Raw genomic sequence first — 25,914 nt, 5'->3', positions numbered from 1 at the left:
GCAGTGGTGACGGTTTTATTTCAGCTTGCACTGCTCATACCACCTGACCCTTCAGAGGATACGTGTTTTAAAGTAATTATTACTGTTATATTGTGAATATTTTACATTTAGAATATGCTGTTAAATGCTTATTAAATATCCCTTTAAAACAAACTATGAAACAGCAGTAATATTTAAAATAATACATTAGCATCATAATAGTGTTGTAACTGGCTTCTTTATTAACTTCATTATTATTAGTTTTCATATAAAACTGTTCATCAACTTCAGCAATGAAACTTGGATATCAATACACGCACTTCAATATTGTTGTATTTATTAAAACAATACACCTCAAACCAACAAGCTTTTTCTCTTTATATGAGTTCATGTATGAAAGATAGATACAAGTTTCAAGATGAAAATAATAACTGATCTATACTGAACCTATATATGACTCTTTGGCCCAATCCCATTTCTTATTTTTACCCAAACCACTTGTTTTCAAGTATCACCTTGCCCCTTGGAGCTGAGTTACAAGGGGTAGTGGTTGAAATCTTCCCCTATGAAATGGGACCCTCAAATATAAAAGAACATTACTTCATTATCAGGCTACTAGTAGTGCTCTGTAGGTGACCCTGACAGTCTGCAGCGACAGAAGGTGAGAGTAACGTTCAGCAACCTTGCTGCTGGGCTTTAATTAAATTTAGGGCATCATATGCTTTCAAAAAGGGGGGATGCGATAATTATTATTAATGCCCACCTGTAATTCTTTGCTGATATGAAGCTGAAGTCAGCTATTCAGCAGCTTCTTGTTAGAATTTTCCTGTTCCGCCTTAAATGGAGCAGCAGTTACATTCTGGTGCTTTGGGGGTCGGTCCTGCTGGACTATTTAAGGTAGAATGGGAAATTTAGCTAGCTAGCTACCGAGACATTAGCATACTATTAGCGATTTTTCATGCTTGTTATGAAGAAAAGGACCATAATACATGAAAACCACATTAAACTAAGATAAAACAACAGTTATTTTAATTTTTTATTGGGGAAAACATCTACAGTTGTGGGTTTCTTTGGTCACTTGCGCAGCCATCTTGCTGGTTTTTCTTTTTTTCCCCATAACAGTCCGTTTGGACAGTGTCTCTGAAAAAACTCCGTTTGGAGGGCCAGGTAGCCCTAACACTTCAGCGTACCCTTCCATCTCAACAAAAATTGGGATACTCTTCCCCTTGGCGTGAATGTGCAAAATGGAGGGCTGAGGGCTAAATGGTAGAGGCAGGGGGTGAAATGGGATTGAGACTTTATCCCCAGTAACCATTCCACTGGCAGAATGGAACAAAGATATTTTTAATTAATATCATCAATGAAATGATTTTTCATAATATCTGTCATCAGATTCACTGGCACACTGCTGGCTGTCTTTGTGTGAAATGTTAAAACTGTTGTGTTGAGCTGCTAGTGAGCAATGAGGGTCGAAAGAGGAGGTGTTAGAACCCCTGCTGTGAAAGCAGTTCACACCTCCGTGCAAAGACAGCTATGCTGAGATAAAATGGACAGCAGAACTGCAGGTTTAACGATCTCAAAAATTATGTAGAACTGCTACAATAAAAAATAACATCTAAACACTTTTATAAATGTTGACTTGCTTGCTCACATATGACGATGACAATCCAGTTCACTTGCAGTTTTGTAAATCAAATGCATTCCTATTGAAATATCTTTTATCTTTTATTTTTTAACAGGCAGAAATTGCTCTTGAAAATTAGTTAAACCAGTGAAACACAGTGTTCATATGCTGTATAGGAACATCTACTGTATTAGATCAAGATGAGTTGGTGACTTTCTGTGTTAAAACACCTCCTTGCACTCACACTTTGCATCAGACTCAAAAAAACTTCTAATATCAGATTTCCTTGTCTTCATTATTGTTTACAAAGACTACTCTCTGATCCCTCTATCGCAGCGGAGTGAGAGAGAGAGAAGCACAATGACAAGACTAAAATGGCACTACTTCAACAGATCGAATGCCTTTAGGGTGAGACTCTTTTTAATGCCTTTAGAGTGACACATTTTAACGTTCTTGTTGTCAGTACCAACCGGACGCCAGACAACGAAACTTAAAACAGAACTCTGTAGCTCCAAAACCACACACCTGGCAACCCCAGTTAGACAAATGCGGTTAGAAAAATGCAGGAATATATGTTTTACTATGTTAAACCAAAAATTTCTTACTAACTGCTAGCTGTATCTAACAAACTAGTCTACAGCATTAGTGTTTTTAATCCAGGAGAGAGCTGCAGCCTGCTTTAAGAAGCATTATCACAGGTAGCCAGCTTTGTTTACTTCACTTTTAAACATCCTTGACCCTGGCTCAGTCTGCTACAGTGAAGGAAAATGAAAGATGCTGATTATACATGGACTGCATTTCCCATGAGCCTGTACACAGAGACATAAAGACTTGGTGGAAAATATGGATTTAAACCAAAGATTCTCTTGGTCTCAGTCATAGCTGTTTAAAAATGATATAGACAATTCATCCCAGTCCAGACATTAAAGGGGACATCTTCTGGCACCTTTATTTTTAAGAGGGATACATGATTGCTAAAACTGTGCCTTAAATATACTAACAAAAACACCAGTTATGGAAGAGGTGTCTAAATATTTCTTGGCCTGGAGGAGCTGTTCTTGAAGAAACCTTTTAATTTGTATTGAACATTTACATAATGTGAAGGTTCATTAACTTTTCACCCTTCCCCAGCTTATTACAAACTAAGGCTTATTATTCAGTAACTTTAGTATGTATACAGGGGCTTCAATGCAAACTGGCTGAGCTATTGTTACAGGTTATGAAAGTGTGTAATAAAACTTTGGGCACGCCGGCAACTTTATTTTTAAGACTGTACACATAACAGTGGATTACTAGACAGCATTTCCTTTATTTATATCCTTTATTTCAGTCCAGTAATTTACCTCCAGTGAATGTGGCACCTGCAGTTCTGTGCAAAAGTCAGAGACAAGCTTTTTTATTTAATGTCTAGACAAAATGGTCATTACTGGCAAAATAATTTATTTTTCAGCATCAGGGAAAAGCAGAAAACACTAATTTAACAGAAAATTACACAGATTCCTCAATAACTAAATATCCTGTTCAACACAGTATTTAACAAACTAATTTTTGCTTTTGTTGCAGCTTCCATTCTTGTCAAGAGACTTTCAGTTTAAAAAAAAGTTTTTCACACTTCCAAAGTTCAGTGTTAGAAGTTGGTTTTGCATTTTCTACTTCTCACAATCCAGAAAATCCCAAACACATTCAATGATGTTGAGGTCTGGACTCTGGTGGCCAGTCTATTGTTCTGAGAACTCCAGCAGTTTTTAGCAGTTTTTTGTCTGTTTCCTTTTCTCAGTAACAGCTTCTTGACAGCTACACATCATTTCAGACTCTTAGTGTTGAGTTGTCTTCTCACAGTGGAAGGATGGACAGAAACACCTGTAGATTTTTTAAGATCTGAAGTAAGAGTGGAGCTTGATTTTCTCCTCTCTCTCAAAGATGAAAACTTTAAGTACTGTTTATCTGATGGGGACTGTTTTGGTGGTCATGGCATTTTCTCTCAATCTTTTAATCATTTTTTGAACTCCAGTTTTAGAAACTCCTTTTTTTTAACTTACTTTCTTTTGTCTTCCTCTTCCTCATACAACTGCATCATCCTATATCTAATCTCCTCTTGAGAAATGAACAACTTGTATTTAATGTCCTTTCTGTTAATAAAACAATTAAAGGGCGGTATCTTACTTTCACAGAGTACTGCACATTGTGAAACATTAATATGGCTTACACCCTGTGTTACCAAACAACTTCACTTGTGTTCACTGCAGGCTTCATGCATTTCCTCTTGTTTAAGGCATGCTGGGACACCTCAGTGCATTTAGAACCTTCAGTGCTTGTTTGTAGTGTCAGGGTCACTTACATTGTACAAAACTCCTGCTGAGCAAACATCTGCCAAATCTGCATGCAACACATGGGAAGCTTATGGAAACTAGAGACCCATGTAAAGTCTGATTTCTGTTTTTACCTCTAGTCTGTGCTGTGTGCTTTTGTCAATGTCATCGATGTTCCCCATGCTCTAACATCCCAGTGGTCAACAAACAGGGCCATCAGTGCATTGACAGTGAAGAAATCCAATGAATAGGCTTACCACGACATTGAGTGAAGCTGTCTTGTGATTGCCTTGGGTATCCTGTGGTTATTTGCAGGACAAAGTGTCCAAGATGAGAATTTCTGGTCTTGAAAGGCCAGGCATGGTTGATAATTGATCTGAAAGAATGTAGGAAGCTGCTTTTTTAACTGAATGTAAAAAGAATAAACAACTGCTTACAGCTGGAATATTTAGAAGACCCCTGAGAAAAAGCTAAGTGGGAAGTTTCTGCAGACGTGGAGGGATAAACTTCAGAATCAGCAATCAAGTCAAAGCTCTGGATGCTTATTAGTTAATGCATGTTTAACTAAAGGGACATCTTCTATCTGTTCCCCACCAGCACTGTTCAAACATTTCCTTCTTCTTTCACGTTTGATTAATAAGCATCATTGGTGGACTACATATCAGACTCAGTAGCAAAGTGGCTCTCATCCATAGCTGCAGGTGTTCAGGTTTGGATCCCTGCACGGTGCACAGAAATAAGATTAAATGTCAGAGCCCTACAGATTGTAATATCCCTGCCTTTCCTCCATACTCTGTTATTGCACTCTCGAATAAGGCAATAATCCTGAAGATGTGATGAAAAGATTATATGTCATTAAAGTTCCATCTTCTAGATTAAGGTTAGAGGGATCCTTCAGTGCAGTGCTGAACTGTATACTTTGGTGATTCTTTTCAAACCCTCAATGAAAGTGTTCTGGCTAATGGCAAAAAATAGAGTCTTCTGCAAGAACACATAGAAGAACCCCAAAAAGATTCAATTTCTTCCGTTATTACAGCGTATTTGCAGAGATGAACATGAACACCACAAAGTTACTTTAAAGTGTCCTATCGATGGATAAAAGTTTATATGACAAGCTTTCATCTAGATCTCAAACTCCCCCTCAGACATTCAACATCCTGCTGTGTACCCCCCTTTCCGTCCTTATGTAAACACATACATATATTTCCATGATGCGAATGTAAGACATTTAGACTTCACTAACCTGCACCACTGATCGTATATATCACATTAACACATCCACTCAGTGTTTAACAGTGCTACACACACGAAGCAGCACTCATTACAACAGCAAACTAAACCACAGCCATGAAAATGAGCTAATTCAAGTACACAACTTATTACAGGCCTTAATGACAGTCAGTAAAGGATGCTCACTTCATTCATGCAGACAGAAGTGCACGATTAACTGAAATAACGCTACTGTCGTTAGTTTCTCCTGGACGCATCGCACTCAGAAGAGTCTGGAGTGAAACACTTTCTTTTTTTAATACAACCTATTTTAATAAATGAGAAAAATACTGAACCGTTAAAGCGTGAGTTTGCCATGTGCTGGAGGCTGTTTGTGTTGTTCGTATCAGGGAAGTACCTGTGTAATTGGGAGGCCGTCTGATTAAATGAAATTAAACGAATATTAAGGTCAGAATTTTTTGACTACTCCCAAAGTCATTTGATGAAGGCTTGGGGGAGCATACCACACTTTGGGAATCACTGATTGGGATGAACTCTGACTGCGCCAGGAACATTTGTGTTCTTCTTAAAAATAACTAAATAATAAAAAGATAAATAATAAATAAATAAACAATAAATACATTGTCACATATTCTCAATCAATTAATTGACATGACATTAATTGACCAGATCAAACCACCTGAAGTGTGTTGAGTAATTGAAAAAGAACATATTGTTAACACTGTTCGTTTGTAGTGGCCTCGCTCCAATTCCTGTCTGATTGTAAACATGTCTGTTCTTCGCTAGTTTTCATTTCACATTTTTTGTTCATCAAGGTACAAATAATGTAGATGTACCCTCAAAGGTACAACAGTGGTTTAAGGTTCAATTCTATGCCTTAAATAAGTTTTTTTCCTGGTGGAAAGTATGTATTTGCACCTTTTTGAAACCTAATGATAAACAGAACACTAAAATAAAAGACCTGGAGACGAGACGGGGTATGTGGAGTCAATACAACTTAAGAGATACAATTTTAATGGATTATGGTTCAATTATGTTCCCTGACTGAAGGTACTGAGATGTACCCTTGAGAGAACCACCGTAAAGACAAGAAGGGAACTGCCCCAGTGACAATTTCGTACCTTTACTTCTGAAAGTGTGCCCCACCTTGCACTTTAGCACTGCCACCCTGCTGAAACTCCCTCCACCCCTTTGCTGACATCTTCTACAAACACCACTGACTATGACTAGTCAAAATCACACCCATACGAATTCTAAAGTCAAAACCAAGTGAAGACCAAGTCAAGATTGTGACCAAGCCTTTAAGTAGTCTTTAACTGCTACTCAAGGATTTAAAGGTTAGAATATGGCTCCAGGAATCTTTTTCAAATTCAGTCAGATGTGGATGTAGGTTTTCTCAGTTTTTCAGAAGACAGTCGTGCATCAGATCATCCGCCATGCAGAGTTGCTTGAGTATGAGTCACTGTGTGCAGATGACAGTTGAATGGAAATACAAATATAGTTGTTCGCTATAGAGGGGGAACTGTAGTTTGTCTTCCTGAACTACAATTGGTAAGATTAATGGCCAAGAACAAATACTAGGTCCAAGAAAAAGTCAAAGACGATAAAAAAGTCTGGAATACAGCATTACACTGTTAACTCCAGCCAAGGCATATACAGTAGTGGACTGAATATTATCATCAAAATATTGAATAAGGCTAAGTTTTGGTGACTGTTTTTTCAGCTACACTAATCAAATGTGCTTTGAATTTGTAAGATCCAAGCGTGTCAGTTACAAGAAGTAGTGTTGCTACAAGAAGTAGTGTTGATGTAACATATTTATTTGCATTTCATGTACATTCAAAACATTCAAAATACATTCTTACAGTATACATCAAAAATTAAAAAAAAAATTGGTGGAGCAGCAGTGAGCATGAAATCTTTGTAAAATATTATCTTAAAAGTTTTAAGAATCTGTGAAGAGCCTACTGGGTGATTGGGTATATAAACCTATATGCATGACAAAGTAACTCCTAAATCTCCTAAATTTTGTGAAACACAGTTTAACTCACTAAAACGAATCTGCATGGGTCTTAGACTGTGCAGTCAGCTAATTTTAATAAAAATGTTCCTTCTGTCACTCTTCTCCCTTGTTTGCACTGCTGTTCAGACGTGTGAGAGAAATGATGTTACATGAAATTAAAGCACTATCTTTTGGTTGTCATTTCAGAAGGATATAGAATATAGTGGCTGTGCGAATAAGGGAACAAATATCTTACATTACGCAAAGGAATAAATACGTTACACACAGTTCTACACAGAAACCATCAGGTGGATATGAGTTTACACTCTGTAATTACATCACTGACTGCACCTCTAGGCTACATTCAGCACCTCTCCCAATGTGTAATATTAGAGTGTCTACCCTGTATGTGGGAGAGGAGGCAGGGGGCAAGGGTGGTGGGGACACGGGGGGATGTGGTGAGGGCATGATGGGTGGAGGGCTGAGTTACATGAGGGAAAAAAAAGTGTATTATTATTATTATTATTATTATTATTATTTTCAAAAGTCCTTTTGAATTTGAAGTGTGAGTTCTTTTCTAACAAGTTTTCAAAATAATTTTTTTTTTCAAATCACAGTCTCTCTCTCTTTCTCTTTATTCTAACTGTAGCGTGTAAGTCTTTGTGCATGTGTTTGTGAGAGCGTGTGTGTGTGTTGTAGTGTGTTTGTCTGTGCAGCAGCTGTTGGTTTGAGAACTATTGGATGATGAGGCTCTACATGAGTTCAGGCTGAAGCGAGCAAGCTTCACACTACAATAGTCACACTGTCCCTGGGGCTCAGAGCCAGACACACACACATTCACAGATTTGAACAAAACCCCTGATGAACTGGAGGGGAGCCCAGGGGAGAGGGGCCATGGGGACCCAGCATACCGTCCTCATCAGCCTTTCAATAGTGCTGAACTATCCAGAATATTTAACCATTGCCGCATTGCTTCAGTTACAGCTTGTGTAAAATGTTGCAAGTAAACTGAACTTCAGAGTGTAACAACTTTCATTTTAATCCATATTCCCTGAAGCAATTTGGTGAAAATAAAGAAGAAAGTGTAAATTTAACTTTGCATTTAAATTTGTTTACACAGATTTACACCTCTACAACAATGTTAATTTCTGCTAGCACCTTTATTTTATTCTAGTAGTATGTTGTCACTAGGCTGTTCTAAATTAATTAAATTAATGCAGACATTTGAAGCATTCCACGTTTTATTTGAGGCTTGTAACAGACATTAACATATATTTTACTGTTTAGCAGTTTTGCAGGGACTCTTAGTGTCTTGGCACAGAGTTGCAGGTGTTTTCCATCGCTAACTGACTGAAATGCACTGGTCAGGCTAACACTTGAAATTGCAGTCAGTGACTTCTCTAGGACGTTCAGAAAGCCTAGAGTGACCTTTTTCTTACAAAATTAGTCCCACCCATTCTAAATCAAATGTGATTGGATGATTCCTGTGTAAGTTCTTAGTTATGTCTTAATTAGTGTTCAATCTGAAATGTTAGGTCTTCAGTTCAGCTCCTGAAGTCCTAACCAATGGGAAGAGCTCTTTTGGCTGTATCACCCTAGATACCACATTAGGAGGAATCTTGACTGAATAGATTTCTACTGGGATTTTCAAGAATTTATTTGTTTCCACCCAAAACTTGACAATGAAACAAGAGTAGTACTACAATACTTGAAGTGGTTAGCTACAACGAGCATGGTTGGTGTCCTAAATAATTGAAATATTTCACAGAAAGCATTAAGCTTTCTCTGTAGACAGGAAGGCCCTGAGGGTTCCCTTCTAATGTAATACATATCATAGCTATACAAAAGAAAAACAAAAAAAAGAAGTATTTTTCAATTTATTTTTCTACACCATTTAAGCACAGCAGCTCTTTATATTGTCTGAAAATGTCAAGATGAATGGAGGAACAGAAATTCCGAAACTGCTTGGAATAAAATGTCTTTAACTTCTATTGAATGTAAAGAATTTTTTGCTTTCTCCTGTAAAGTCATCATTTTGGTGATACTTTTTTTTTGGACAGTGATGATATGTTGTCCTGTGTTCTTCATCTATGGTTGCATCCAAATTTCTCTAAATTCTATCTCTAAATATCTATCTATCTATCTATCTATCTATCTATCTATCTATCTATCTATCTATCCACACTATATGGCCGAAAGTATGTGGACGTCTGACCATCACACCTATATGAGCTTGTTGGACATCCCATTCAAAATATTAGTCTGTGGGGATTTGTGCCTATCTAGTCAGAAGAGCATTTCTGAACTATTGTTGCTCCATGATGCATCCATGTCACAGTAATAGCACTTACAGTTGACTGGGGCAGATCTAGCAGAGCAGAAATCTAGAAATAGTGAGGCATTTCTGTGTAATGGGAACAGGGTACTGTAAAATATAAAGTCTACTGAGTAATATTCTCTAATATCTACTATTCTATGTAAAATTGTTTTTGTGTGTTTCTATATACTATGCATTGTTTTTAATGTGTTTTGTGTTTGTGTGTGCCACTTTTGTTTGGCAGAGCTTTGCCCTAAAACTGATGCTACATTGCAAGCAATATAGCATGCAATGATGGCCACTTACAGTTTGTTTTGTTTTTTTGTATTTGTATGTATCATCTCTGTTTTGTATTGCTGTTTTTTAACCTGACAAAACATACAATATCATTGTACGCATACTGCATGCAGGACTGCAGCTGAATCTTGAATGAACTGATTTGAAGTAATTGTATTGAATTGTGTTTCATCAGTCTGGCTTAAGTACACCTGCTCTTGCTTACTATACTCAGAATTAAGCTTTTTATATCAGCCTTCAATTTTGTATGATCGCCCTTCAGCTAACAAAATGCACAAATAATCAAAGCTCAACAGAACCCGTCTCACTGGAATGGGGCTAAGGCACTATGTCCCTGAGAGTGCTGTGTCCTCTTTGGGAAAAAAGCAAAAAAACAAACTTAAGACAAAGCTTCTTTTGTTTTTCTATGCTGCGGCCTCTGAATCTCTCTGTGTTTCATCCGCAGGCTCTGATCTCGGCAAAAGCTCAACAAGCTGAGGATGGCGCTGATGCTGGGCCTGGCCTGTGCCTGACCACAAACACAGCGTCCGTGCCATCTGCCCGCACGTCGCCCTCAGCGCTGTCCCCGTCCCAGAAAGGAGAGATCAGAGGACAGACAGAGAGCAGCAGAGCTTGAGAGAGTCCTGCCCTCGTCTGCGGACGCCATGGCTGGGAGGTCGCCGCGGCAGCGGGGTCACGGACTCTCCTGGCCTCTCCATCTCCTCCTCCTGCTGCTGCTGGCCAGGAGCCCCCAGGCTCTTGCCATTCCTGGCTACAGCACTGACTCTTCCAAGAAGGAGATCGCTATAGAGGGGGACCTGGTGATCGGAGGCCTGTTCCCTGTGCACCAGAAGGGCGAAGGGGTGGAGGACTGCGGTCGAATTAATGCCCAGAGGGGCATCCAGAGGCTGGAGGCCATGCTGCTGGCTCTGGATGAAATCAATAAGGACGACAGAATCCTGCCTGGTGTAATGCTTGGCGCCCACATCCTGGACACGTGCTCAAAGGACACTTATGCGCTGGAGCAGTCACTGGAGTTCGTACGGGCTTCGCTAACCAAGGTGGACGATAGTGAGTATACCTGTCCGGACGGATCCTACGCAATTCATGATGACGTTCCCCTCGCCATCTCTGGTGTGATTGGGGGGTCCTACAGCGACGTGTCGATACAGGTACAGCTTCTGTTTTCTAATAGTGTTTCCCAGTTGATGGACTTGTTCATTTTGAATTACAAACTATGTTTCACATTTAATTATATCAATCCATATGACAAGGAAAACTGAAAGGGTTCCGTTTTAGCCCAAAGCTAATCAATTCACAACTTTAATCATATGTATAAGTTCAGTTGAAAGTACATGTCTCTCCAGCTCCTATAGTTATTCATGTGCAACTTGATTCACAGTTCATACACGCTCAGAAAAAAATATATGAAACTGTTTTTTGGGACAGTACCCCTCTTGTCACTGGATTGGTACCTTCAAGGGTACATCTGAGTATCTTCAGTCAGGGAACATAATTGTACCATAATCCATTGGAATTATTTATTATTTTTTAAGTTGTATTGGCTCCACACACCCCATCTAGTCTCCATGCTTTTTATTGTATTGTTCTGTTTTAAAACATTAGGTTATGAAAAGCTACAAATATGTAAATTTCACCTGGGTAAACTTATTTAAGGTCGACAATTGGACCTTAAAATCACTGTTGTACCTTTGAGGGTACCGTTACTTTGTTTGTACCTTGATGAATGAAAAATGTACCTGCACGGCACCTTTATTTCTTATTATAGTGTGCTGGATGGTAACTGTAAATACTGGAATTTCCTTAAGGGGAGCTTTGGAAATGGTTAAACTAACACATATTAAATCACAATGAATTCTTCACTTGTTTATTTCTTTGTATATTAATGTTAGTGTTTTGGGGACATACGGACACTTACTGCTCAGATAAATAGCTTGACAGATCATTTTCTCAGATGCCTGAGACTTTGCATAGTAGTATGTATATAATAATATCACTAATTATTTACAATAAGAAGTGATTCCAAGCTGAATGAATGTATCATGTGTGACACCAAATAGCCTTCTTAACTATGATACCCACCCATGAAGTATGACAGTACTATAATGAGCTCAGTCACCTAAACATTTCAGTGTAGTGTTCATTTCCATACAATGTTTTAAATACCTTGACATATAAAATTTAAGATCAGTGATACATTTAATCAGCTTGAGCCAAAACTACAAGTGTAAGTTTGTATGCACAAAAGTTAATTTATAATCTGATGTAAGATGCCTTCACTAGGAAGCAGAACCTATGTTTGTAAGCAAATGCTGAACGTGTCAATGTTAATGAAATTGGTTAGCTAGAGTCTGAAAATCAATGACGGAGATCATCTCAGGAGGTGGTGGATGAATTAGATATTTCCTGAAGGAGGGAAACAGCAGTAGCCAGCTAGTAAACTAGAGAGATCAGGTAATTAGAGGAGGCTAAAGAAAGACCTGCTGCTCTGTTGCTGAATTAGCAACATACTTTCTCTTTTTCTCTCAGCTCCATCCTTCTTTCCTCTTTTCATCCATTTTGCAGTTGTGAACACAAATCTCAATGCTGTAGGCTAGTTGAGTAAGTACACTGACTTGCCAGCAAGTTCTACTGGCCGGAAAATCTCCCGGGGGCTGATTAATCAAAACGGGGGGCCGGTCGCCTTGGGCTTCCCTTCACCATGGGCCATGGTGCAACTGCCCCCCTGGTAATTCTGCCACTGCACCCCTGCAGCCAGACTTTTTATTTTCCAGCTTTATGTTTTAGGTCAAAGCACTATGGAATAGTCATGTACATTTTTTTACTCCAATTAAAATCACTTCTGGTTTTCATGTTCACTGTACAAGCCAGCACACAGTATAATGCACCCTGATAAAAGAACAGTGACATAATTTTCCCCTTACCCCAAACGTACTCAGTCAACCAAGTCATGTTTTGAGTCTGAAGCATCTTTACATTTGCACTGCAGCTAAGAGGCTAATGTAGCTAGTAAATAATGAAAGCTTATACCCTACCATTAGCATTGTGCAAACTGTATGCATCAAAGCACATCGGGTATTTAGCGTCTTTCTGTAGACCCCCTTCTTCTGTGGTGGCAATTGTTGTGAATATTTTAACTAATATAATTAAACAAAAACAGATTAACTAGGAAACCATTGGCTCTCTGTGTGTAAAATGTTGTGAGTCTGTGTTGAGCTGCTAGTGAGCAATGAGGAGGGAAGGACCCCCTGCAATGAAAACAATCTATACTTCTCCACAAAGATTCAAACTTCAGCTTTCTTGATATCAAAAAACCAAGTACAACTTGCTCATGTATGAATACAAAAATCCAGTTTGCTTCTAGTTTTCACATTTTCATCAAAATATATTTCATCAAAGTTATTGAAGAAAAAAATACAGAGTTAAACTGAGGGACCTCCTTCAAATCAGGTGGGAATTGAATTATAAGGCTATTGTGAAAAAGAGTTAACCAATTTAAACAATGGATAACTGTACATACAATATGTAGGCTTCAGAATGGCTGCTACTACTGTTTTTAAGCTGTTTGTTCATTTAGACATGAAGTTGATGTAGCAATGCTAACTAGTGAGTTATAAGCTTCCATGAATTGTTAGTTACAGTAGCCTCAAAGCTCCAGCAAAACTAAATAAGCAAATGTCATACAACCAAAAGTAAACGCTGATGCTGGCTTGTAGGGATATTTATTTTGGCCCATAAGAAAAAATATTGCTTATTTTTCTTTTCTAATTTTATTTTTCAAGTACTTTTTAAAATAAAATATAGTGTAAAAAATTTGTGACAGCAAAATTGTGTCACTGAATGTAATGCTGATGTGGCAACACATTTGTAGATAGTAATTACAAGCTAATAGAGCATATCAGCCGGTAGATGGATCGTTGTTGATCAACTGCATTTGAGGTAAAATTAGTTTTTGTCAAACTACTTTTTAAAACTTTTATCTTTGAAAGGGAGATTTGATGATAAGCAATTTTTTTCTGATCTAGCCAGTTAGAGATGTTTAGGAGAGCTCATTAGCACGTAAAGTCCCAGCAGGGAATAGCTGCACTGGAGGGCCAGATTCTGCTGCCGTAATAAAAGAAGCCTTTAAACAACAACACTTTACCTCTTTCATGGTCAAATGATCACTTTTCACATTATATAATAAAAGCCCACTTAATTGACTGTTATATCTATTTAATCCCAGGTTGCAATGACTTGCAAGTAACACATATAAGCTCAGTATACAAACACCATGCTAATGAGATGAAGCTATGTACGTGGTGGAGATCGGGTACCTGTTCTCCATATGCTCAGTCCATCCAGTTCACTGCCAGCCATGTGGCGAACCTCTGTCTTCTCTGACATCTCGTGGTGGTGGAGGGGCTGTCAAGAGCAGACGTGCTGCAGATGGTGACTTTAAGGAGAAATGATATTATAAATGGTGACAGCTTGATTACTCCCAGCTCTGCTCTCTTTGTGTGAGAGAAGAGAGAGAGAGAGACAGAGAGAGCTGGAGAAAGAAAAAGGATGCTAATTGGGTGACAATGTGTATTGGAATGCACTGAAAGATAACTTCTTCAGACAATACCGAGGGTAACATCTTTTTCCACTCATTTCTTTTTCACTTCGTTGTTTCAGTTTTCTTCAGTGATCTTCTGCACTCAACATTTGTGTTTGCTGTTTACTTCATTAAAAAGGGTCTGCAGTTATTATTTGTCCTTAAGGTCTAAACTTAACTGTTTATTTGACTAGATCAAGCTAAACTCTTAAAAATAAACATTCCCAAAAGGTCCTTGGCTGGAATGTATGGTCCTGAAAGCAATTTCTAATTGGTGTAGAATGATTGTATGAAGACTCTTTAAAAAGGTTCTTCACACTCACACATCGCATTCACAAAAATTGTTAATGAAAGAATTTGCAAATTCTTTAAATAACAGAAAAAGAGTCATTTTGGATAACCAAAATAGGTTCAAGTTTGGCAGCACTGCTGAACATGGGGCCTGTAGACCGATGCTGGCCTGTAAGGATATTTGATTTGGCCCACAAGAAGTTTTCCTAACTTACTCCCTCAGTGTGAGAACATGTTATTACCCTCCTTACTTTTCTTTTAAAATTGCATTTTTCAGGTACTTTTAGCAACAAAACATACAGTATAATCTTATAAAGTATAAGGTAAAAATCTATAACACCATATAATTGTCACTGACTACAATGCAGATGTTACAACACATGTAGCTAGCAATTACAAGCTACACAGCTACATGGACAAGGGATTTAGAGACTACCAGTGTGAGTAACAGCATTTCATTGAAGGTGGAGGAGAGCGCCTTGTATGGCAAGAAACCGTTGGAATATTTAAAGAGTACACTTTCTCCAAGTATACTGGCAGCACACAAAAATGGAAAGCTAACATGCTGCTATCTAATTTTTCTTTTTAGCCCTCACCACAATTATTACACTTTGGCCCCCAAGACAAAAGGTTTGGTCACCCCTGTTCTATGGCATTGATCCAAAGTACCATTGTCAGCACCTTTATTTTTTAAAGGAGTCTTGCAGATTCTCTCGGTACTTTGGTACATTTTTCCACTGTACATCATACTGGAACTGGTTTGGCGCCAGAAAACTGGAACTGTGCGTGTTCAATGTCCATTTGACATCACTACAGTACCAAAGGTTCCAGTCTTGTGTTGTTTGGTAACTGCTCCAGACTGGAGTCCTGTCTGACCTGTCCTCTGTCTTTACTTGGAGCTAATGATGGGAAGTCAACAACAAAAGAGTAGATTCTTCAGCTTTGGTGCATCTGGGAGTCAGTGTCGACTCTTGGCTAGTGACTCTGAGAGTCCAGTTTTCAACTTGTAATTGCCTCGAAGCAAATTTTGCTTCCCATTTTAGCTGAAATAATTGTCTCATTTGATCTACTATGTGGGGCTACAACAATGTGTTTTTTGATTAAAAATGTTATTATTTTGCAAATTTCAGCATTTTTTTATAGAGACATTAAAGCTATAGGATATGAAATGCAACTTCTCAATGTTCATTTGTTTTTTATTAATATCTCAAACAAGCAAGTCACCATGTGGTTTGCTTCACAACTTTCCAAAAAAGGCAATACCCCACCCACCTTCACAATCTCTGACCAATCAAAGCACTTGCTGCACGTTCAATACACTTGTGGTGAAACGCTTAATACATTAGGATGCCCCAAACATATCTGGCACATTTTACCTGATGGCCCAACTCGCCTGACTTCACCTTAACTACCAAGCAAGGTAGCCAAATAAGACACATCAAAGTGGCATAAAATGACCAAAAAGACTTTCAGTTGTTTGTTGTGGTTATTATGATGCTTCCAGCTGTCTCCCTAGTATGAACTAGAGATAGAACCGTAAGTTCCATTGGTTCCCGTTTATGTTGATTCTTGAAAGTCCAGTGGTAAAAAGGCCCTTGTTTCCATTTGGCTTTCACTGTTTGCATAAGTTACCTCACTCTTGATAAGAGAGTCTGCTGAATAAATCAATGTAAATGTAGATATTAATGTAAATATAGGCATATTTTAAGTACAATCATTCTATCAGTGGTGATCTAAAGTGAGAGCAGTTAGCTGTAGCAGTGCTGATTAGAGAGAGCCTAATAGTGCTGTATGGTTAGTTAGCTGCCTGATATTCCTGTCTTCCTTTGTGGTTCTGTTAAGAGCAGGGCTGTAAAAATGGCAAAAAACTGTTGTGTAAGCTTCAGTCAGACAATGGGGCAGTGTGTGTTTACACAGAGAGATCCATGGCATCTTTCTCTGGGCTTTAGGAGCATAATTACTGCAGAGCCTGAACACAGATGCAGGGGTGCATAAATAATGCAGAGAGAGAGAGAGAGAGAGAGAGAGAGAGAGGGGGAGATGGAGAGAGAATATCTGTGAAATATTATTTGATAATTATACCAAGGTCCTTCCTAACTGTCTTTCCTCTTCTCCTTTGTCATATTCACTCATTCATTATCTGTTCCATCTTTTTTATTGCTACTGTCTTCCTGCCTCTGAACAGAATCTTCCTCTCTCTCTCTCTCTCTCTTCTCTCTCTGTGATTAAGAGGCACTGGTACAGTGCTGCTGGATGATCATGCTGCTCACTTGTTGGCTGAAACTTAGAGAGCTGCAGAAGCTCTCTCTATTAAAGCACATCTCACATCAGGGGATTCCCGTTACTATGGCGATGCCTATCACTTAAGACTACGACATCATGCTTCTTAATCTGTTATCTCCACATACATGCGCACACACATTCACACACAAGCTTCAGCGTTACTTGTACAGGTGAGAACTCACTGCGCTCACTCTGTTATTAGCTGAGCAGAGTTCACTGCACTGAAGCTCCAGACTGCAGGGGGTCCTACAGTTCCTCAATGCTTTATTGCCTTATTTATGGATGGATGGAAACAGGGCGCTAAGATTTAGAAAGAGCAATCAGTACAAAAAAAGCTTTCAGGACAGTCACAGTGGGGTAGGGGGTGATGAATGAGATGTAATTTCAGATTAAGGATGGTCTGGAGCCTGTCTCATAAAAAAGTGCATGTCCTTGGATAGCAGATGGTTTAGGGCCTTCTCTCCCAAAGTGTTTGTCTGGCCACATCAGCCACCTGAGTGTTCACTGAAGCTGTCCAGTGATGATCTACAATTTGCAGCACTGTGCAAAAGTCAGAGACCACCCTTCATTTCTTTTATTTCCAGTCAAAATGGCCAATAAGTACAAGTTATCCATTTTTCAGTGTCAGGAGCAAAAGCAGAAACATATTTTTTAATAGATAATTACATTGAACATTGACAACTAAATACAGTATCAAAGTTTTCAGTGTTTACTGTGTCCACCTTTACCTTTATAACGAAATCCATTCCTTTCAGGAGACTCGCTTTCATGTTTTCAAAGAAGTCTGCAGGGATATTTTTCCACACCTCCAAAGTTTAGTCTTAGAGGCTGGTTGCATTTTCTGTTTCTCATGATACAAGTTAAAACGATTAATGATGTTGAGATCCGGACTCTAAGGTGGCCAGTCATTTGTTCTGAGAACCAGCCGCTTCTTACCTTGTTACCTTGTGTATACTTTAGTGAGAGTTTTATTTGTCAGTAACTTTCCAGCCACTTTCAACAAACTGACTTTGAATTGAGTTTTTAATAGTGCGGCTAAAGTAATAGTTTGACAATAAATTAAATTTAAACAATTGTCCCCTTAGTCTTAATATAGGCCCTAGACATGTTTGGTGTCTGAAATTGAGTTTGGCTATGAGATTAATATACCTAACACCTATGCTTTTTATTCTACTGAGCATTTTGTAATGTAATCAATTTGTTTTTATTGAAAGAATATCCCTGCATACTCTCTGTCTTGTATAGTCTAGTATATGTACAACAAAGCTGGTCTTACTAAATGTTCGCCATGGATGAAGTAAAAAGAAAGCGTGCTGAAGAGGTTTAATATTCTCATCTACCTAGTGGAAACATTAAGACTTGGTCAGTTCAGAGCTTGTGATATTGTTTTAAACTATGATAGCACACTGGATGCAGCCAGTCTTGTGGCTACTAGCCAGAAACTATTTTCACTGTCGGAGCACTTACTTACACAGTTAAGTCAGTGTCAGCTTTAGTAAAAGCTCAGCTTTCAAATATGTGTGAAGGGGTGATTCCCCTTGATTGCAAGGCCATTTGTGTCCCACTGATATTACATTTACAAATATGTATTAAAGATAAAATATATTTTAAACTTAAGGAAAGTGTCTTTCTTAACAGCATGTGTACTTCAAATATTATGAAAACCTACCTGAGGCATCTAAAAAATACAATTTTCCAGTCTTAGCCCACCATAACTACACTTTACTGTATGTAATCATAAAATTACCTTATATCGTGGTTCCTAACCTAGTTCTTAGGGCCCCCAAAACATAGGGTGAAACGAAAATGTGGACTATGTGGGGGGACCTGAGGACCGACTTGGAAACCACTGCCTTATATAATCATTAAAATACTTTAATGCATGAATTTAACATCCTTTCTCATGAGTTGTTTGTTATAGGTTATAAATGTAAGTCTTAGTGTCCAACATTCACTCATCCCTGATACCTGAGCACATTCAACCATCTGAATGATCTGTTTGTGATAATCCAGCTCTGTTAGTGCACACTGGTCTCCTAATACCAGTCAGGCCTGGTTGTGTCAGGTCTCAGAGCTGCAGGTGCTCCTCAGATTCGGGCCTCGATTTCATGCCCATGCTGAAATCTAAATGTTATGTGTTTGCTTTATTACACTGAGTTCTTCATGCTTAGCTTCATTGCTAGGCTAGCGTTAACATGTGTCTGAGTATTCCATCCACATTGCTTAATCAGTCGTGTTCAGGACTGTGTGAAAGGTTATTCTGTCAGGTCTCCTAGTGAGAGAAAACACCAGGAGGTCGTGTCTGTCTGCGGGTGAGAAGAATTATCGCTCTACTTCTTAGAGAAACATCCAAAGAGAAATGTTCCACCCCTTTATTGCCATAGTCACTGGACAGAACCCAGACTAGCCTTTTATTAGATGTGCACGAGCAGCGAGTCTGCTGTTGTTGACCATGTGTTCCAGCTGGATATGGAGCCAAACATAGGCAAGGGACGATGACGTTGTGTGGCATGGTTGCGTATGTGTGTGTGGGCAGAATTCATGACGTTAGCAAAGGCTCTGTTCTGTCACTCCCATCTGCAGGGGTACAGGGGATCTGTCACACATCCAGATAGAAGCTCCATCTTCTTCTCTTGAACAAAGGCTTTAGCACTGTTGAGGCCGTCATTCTGCTCAGACCAACACTAAGAGGCTTACAGCTACAGAAAGCTGACAACAGAGAGTGTGTAAGGTAGCAACACACTACTTGGTGTTGCTGATCTAAAGGTCATTCCAGAAATCTGCATCACTACATGCACTGTGCATCTGCAATAAGCCATTAGCCAAATATGTCACCATCTGCAGGTGTGATCTGTAAAGATCAAGGGCATTAGGCAGATAGCATAGATGAACTTCTGATAAACTCAAATGACACCAAAACTCAGCCATAAATTCCCGAAATTCCCAGCCATAATTCAGTTTGACTTATCTCTATTCATCGACTTTAGGATGTCATACTACACATATGTGTGGATTTTGAAGGATTATAATGAATACCAAAACGTAGAGATGCACAATGATTTCAAAATCATATTGGTATCAGTAGATAATTAAGTAACCTTTTTCTGCAGGACCCTCCACTTGAATTAAATATTTTTCTCTGTAACTCTGTGTGCCAGGCCCCTGTCCCCCAGACTCTGATGACAGCCATAAGAGCTGGAAGGAAGGGGGGGGGGCTAAACCCTGAGCACAGATGACAAACTGTGATGAGCGTGGGGCTGAGGATGATAACCGTGAAGGCCCAAGTTCACTGCCCTAACCTGTACACCCGACATCGCCCCCACTCCACAGCTTGGCCACTGGAATCAAACAGGTCTATTAGAGTGGCATTGCTGCCATACAGGAGATGGTACCTAGGAGGCAGCACTCGTGGTTAGCATCTACCCCCCATGGTCATTGCAGGCTGTCATCTATGCTTGGGGTTCGGGCCCTGCCTTCCTGCCGGCTCTCGCAGCTGTCATCGGAGCCCAGGTGATGGGCACCTGGAAAATTCTATTATCAGATTCACTAGGACACTGTTGGCTCTCTTTGTGTGAAATGTGATGCTGTGTTGAGCTGCTAGCGAGCAATGAGGGGTGAAAGGGGAGGGGTGAGTCCCCCTGCTTTGAAAAAGAGTTCACACCTCTCCACAAACATGGCTGTGCTGAGATAAAATAGACAGCAGAACTGATGTTTTCCAGGTAGATGAGCCCAAAGTCCTAATTCTTATATTTTCTGTATGTTTATGTATCAGCATCAGTGGACATGTACATGAAAAATATTTGATATCAGCATCGACCCGCAATTCCCACATCGAATGAAACACTCTGAACAGGTTTGCCATTAGCAAATAAATAACAGAAACAGATACTCTTATACGTATATTGTATAGTATAAGTTCTGGTCCTAAAATCTGATTGGCTGACCTGTGCTCAAAACCGTTGTAAAATCCACAATATAACCACACCTATGACCGCTTCACAATAACTGAACTCTGTATTACTGCGCCATGGCACGAAAACCCTTCTGATGTTAATGGATTAGTCTTTGACTCTAACCCTGATCGCACGGAGCACCGAGTGTACTGATGAAGTTAGAACCAATTTTTGTTTAAACTGAGGGGCTGAAAATGTATTTTCTTAACTAGAACTAGGCTGGTCAGCTAGCCAACAGGCTAAAAGATAGCAAACATGCTAAACAACTCCAACAATAATATCACAGGCTTGAAATAAAGTACTCACAATATGATTCACTGAAACACAACAATATAAAAGTCTAAAGAATGTCACTTGAATGGCTTACACGCTTACAGGCTGAATCCCAAACGGCTCCGTACTCCCTAGCTAAACAGTGTGCTGTGTAACATTACGTTTAGAAATTCTAGCTTCTGCTGTCAAATAGTGCACTGCTTGTTGAGTATGAATGCGGATGAATCCCAATTGACAATTATTATTGATAATAACTTAAATAATTATCTAAAACATTGTGCATTTTAATATATTTTATTTTGGCCGTCATCTTATGAAAGCAATAAGCCACTCGAGGCAGTGCGATACTACTCCACTTCATGTCGTGCCAAAGAACACCTTTTCCCATGATAAAATTGCAGTAACCCATGGCCTCTTGTGGCTTATTGCTTTAACATCTCTAACATTTATTAATTTTAATTTGATTAAGTAAAAGAGCTTTTCAAACAGTGGTGTCAAAGGTCACTCCCTTAAGCACACATTGTCTCATTGACTGGCTATCAGACTGGCTGATCTGTTGGCAGAAAGAAATTCTATGTTGTCTTCTCAGTTCTTTGAGTGATGCAGTTTATTCTCATGAAGTTAGAGATGTAGAAGCAAAGTGCCAGCTTGTCAGTGGCACCCATTTCCTCGCATCATCAGACTACTGCATAAAGTTGCAGTAAACGTAGCACCTGCTGGAGTTTTGAAACCAAAACGAGACGAATCTGTGATGAATCATTGCTGGAACAAAGATAGTGAATGAAAAATGTTCAATATACAAAACAAAAGAGCACAGCTGTCATTTGTTTCTACAAATTTTTGCAGTACTGCTGACTCTCAGTGTGACACTCTCTGATGAAAGCTTACACTAAAACGCATTAGTTTAGTTCAAGTGAAGTGCCATGCAAACTCATTTTTGCAAGATATGAGTAAGATATGTAGATCATATGGTGCCCTAGGCATGAAGTGCACTTGTAGCTCCTTGAATACATGTCAATCTTACACAGCAAGAGCAATATCATTGACTCAAATCACGTTTTCTCATGCCCTTTTCCTGCCTTTTGCATTTTCTCATTGCATGCTGTTGTTAGTGGTAAATTCTTCAAGGGCCCAAGATTCATATGATTAATTCATTATTTTCTTTTTGTCTCTGTATTTTTTTTTTTGCACTCGCTGTAAACTCCCTGATGAAACTAGGATGAAAGTTATTTATCAAAACAGCTTAAATGCATGCTACAATAATACACTTCTATATAATTAAGAGCCTTTTATCTTCAGCCCTTCTAAAGTCCATTTGAAGTCATTTAAGCCCCAAAGCAGCACACAGAATTCTCTTAAGAATTTAAAAAAGCATTTGCATTGTGAAAAAGCATTATTATCTATGATTAACATAAACACAAACAAACAAACAATGCAGTTATTAACGTTTAGTCAAAAGGAGGAATATTACAATTTCCTCCTCTGAAAAGTCCCTCACTAAACAATTCAACAAACAAGTATGTCTGAATGTCTGCAGAAATGACCATGATAGCTTTCATAAGCTCTTAAAACAGAACAGTGTGAATAGTTGAGGTATTATTTCTAACCTTCCTTTTTTAAGTAAAGTCTTCTTTAAGTTGTTTTCAAACAATTAAATGCATATTTAATATCAAATACATTATATGAGAAGTTTCGGTCAGGTTTTCATTCTAACTATAGTACTGAGACAGCACTGGTTTGTGTTGTGAATGAACTCGGAACGCTGATGCACAAAATCCTTCTGTTGTTGTCTTATTGGATCTAAGAGCAGCTTTTGAGACCATAAATCATAAGATTCTAATCCAGTGTCTTTAATATTGGGTTGGCCTCTCAGGCACAGTTTTAGAATGATTTAAGTCATATTTAATGAATAGACAGTTCTTGCTTTCACTGGGAAACCATTACTCAAAATGTAACATTTCTTGTGGAGTCCCACAAGGTTCAGTTTTAGGGCTTTTGCGTTTCTCTTTGTATATGTTCACCTCTAGGTGATGTCATTAGAAAACAATTTTCAAGACTATGCTGATGACATACAATTATACATAATTTCTTCTGAAAATCAAGAATCTGTTGACGGGCTTACCAGCTGTGTGACAGATGCTTCTCAGTGGTTGTTACAACATGTTATACAACTAAGTCACAGTAAAACTGAAAAGCTCATCCTTGGTACTAAAATGTAGATAAAATGCTTTATGATTAGCTCAGCTCTTTAGCTTCATATTCCAAACCTGAAGTACAAACCTGGGCGTAATCTTAGACTCTGAGCTCTGTTTCATCCCACATGTAAATTTAGTCACTTAAGTAACTTTTTATCATTTGAGAAATATTGCTAAAGTTCAGCCTTTTCTATTTTAGAGCGATGCCGAGAAACTTGTTCATGCATTTTTTATAAGCAGTGTTGATTACTGTAATGCTCTTCTTACTGGGGTTCCTAACAAAACAATCCATCCTCTACAACTTACAGTATGCATCAGCACAGATCCTGACAAAAACAAAAAAGAGTGATCGTATCACTCCCGTTTTAAAAGAACTGCACTGGCTACCTGTATCTTTTAGGATAGACTTTAAAGTTCTGCTACTACACACTGAAAAAGATTCTTTAAGGGGTCTTTAGTAAAGAAAATGGTTATAGAACCTTTTTTAAAAGGGTTCTACATAGCACCAAAAAGGGTTCTTCTACCTTAACAAGCTTGACATTTTCAAAAAGGTTATATAGATCCATCTACAACACATTCTCCATCAGTCTGAAGAACACTTTCATGACGCAAAGAACCATTTAATCAAGTAAAGGGTTCTTTGAATGTTCATGGTTCTATATAGCACAGTTTTCTTGACTAAAGAACCATTGAAGAACCATCATTTTTAAGTGTGTAGTTTTAAGGCTCTAAATGACCTTAAAGCTACGACTTACATCACAGAATGTCTCTCTTCATGTTGTAGCATGTGATCTAAGACCTGAAAACACCTTCTAGAAAACACAAAAAATATGGAGAGATTTTTCAGTCATTATGCTTTTAAACTATGGAACTCAATTCCACCTTTTATTAGACAGTCAGTGCACACTTTTAAGAAACTTCTCTTCAATTTAGCATTTAATTAAAACTCTACATCTTTTCTGATATTTATCTTTTTCATTTGATCTGTGTGATTGTCTTAGATGATTGTATATTAATACTCATAGTTTCTTCTAATACTGTTAAGCTTAATCACCTGTCTGTAAAGCACTTTGAGCTGCCACAGGTATATAAAGTGCTCTGAAAATTCTTCTTCTTCTTCTTCTTCTTCTTCTTCTTCTAGTTGTAGTATTATTATTAGTATTAATAATACTACAGTCATGTAACAAATGAATTTTCATTCTGCAGAGAATGGATAATCTTAGTTTTGTGGATGTGTAAAGAGAATAAGCTAACCTGGGTAGAAACTTCTGGAAGGTATAAAGACATATTTCAGATGAAAACACAATGACATGAGAGAGAGAGAGAGAGAGAGAGAGAGAGAGAGAGAGAGAGAAACAGTGAAATGATCCAGCTCTATAATTCAGTGTAAGTGATCTATTGTTGCTGTCCTTTATTTTCTTCTACATCATCTGAACACAGCAGCTGCCCTTTTGCTTGGAATACAATCTTTACATTAACTTTGAAAGTAAAAAAACTCTTCTACATCACCATTTATGGAGATCCTTGTTTTTCTGTGGACAGTGATGATATTCAGTATACAGTAATCTTGGTAATTTTGGTGGATTGCATGGTGGATGATTGATTTTCAGGTTGTGATTTATTTATACAGCACAATTACAACACTTAATCATGGACATAATACAGCATGACAGTCCATTTCATCATATGTGCAAATGATACGGATTAGGAGAGAGTTAAAAGGTGGAAAACGTGTACAGCATTTCTGCAGCACTTACCAAAGACTATATTTGTGGTTACTAGAGAGAGAGAGAGACATAGAGAGAGAGGGTTAGCATTCAATTGAAATACAGTATAGTGTAAAACTTCTTCTTTCTTTCTTTTTATTTTTGTACAGCAGTTGAACACAGCAGTTGTCCTTGACATAGTATGAACATTTATGATGAATGGACCAATAGAAATTCTACAAAATAGCTTGAAATAAAACCCCTTTACGTTAACCCCTTAAATGGCCAGGGCCCACTTAACCTAAAAATAGCTCAACCAGTTTGCATTGAGGTTCCTGTAGTAACTGAACAATAAGCCTCAGTATGTAATAAGCCTGGGATTTTAAGGAATTAACATGCATGTAAAGAACGTTTATGTCTTCTCCTGTAAAGTTACCATATTAGAGATACCTGTTTTTTTTTTTTTACAGTGATGACTTCAGCATATGTTCATTTTTGTAAATACACTTGGAAATATGCAAAGTTTCCTTTCACAGCAGATAAGCTGTTCCATGCATTGCCCACAAATGCATTCTTTTGTATAGCTAGTGTTGCCATGTTGGACAGTCTTTACAGAACATTTACAAAAATTCTATTCAACTTAAAGGGAGATTGTAGCAGTCACTAACGCTACATAACCTTGAAATTCCAGTTTGAACTGCTGCGGACTGTATTGTTGTAGATAATCGCCAGGTTGGAAACAGCAACAATGATTTTGGCAAGCTACTATGCTATACGCACATAAACAAACCTACACCTGATCTGTCATAGCATTGTGAGCTTTTAAACACATTTAAAATAATAGGCAATTGAAATTGATAAGGTACTTTCAGATTC

The 25,914-nt window shown here is 38.3% G+C and overlaps 1 protein-coding gene across 1 annotated transcript in view; it reads left to right on the top strand.

The window, feature by feature from the left end:
- Nucleotides 1–10,402: 10,402 nt before the first annotated feature.
- The window catches only part of grm2a (glutamate receptor, metabotropic 2a), a 57,638-nt gene continuing 42,126 nt past the window's right edge, over nt 10,403–25,914 (top strand). Inside the window, exon 1 of the mRNA XM_036570972.1 lies at nt 10,403–10,909. Within this exon, the coding sequence (XP_036426865.1) occupies nt 10,403–10,909 (507 nt within the window). The remainder of the gene's footprint in view (nt 10,910–25,914) is intronic.

The sequence above is a fragment of the Colossoma macropomum genome, unplaced genomic scaffold (genome assembly GCF_904425465.1).
Source record: "Colossoma macropomum unplaced genomic scaffold, Colossoma_macropomum, whole genome shotgun sequence".
NCBI classification, from domain to species: domain Eukaryota; kingdom Metazoa; phylum Chordata; class Actinopteri; order Characiformes; family Serrasalmidae; genus Colossoma; species Colossoma macropomum.
This window is presented reverse-complemented; position numbering and strand designations above follow the sequence as displayed.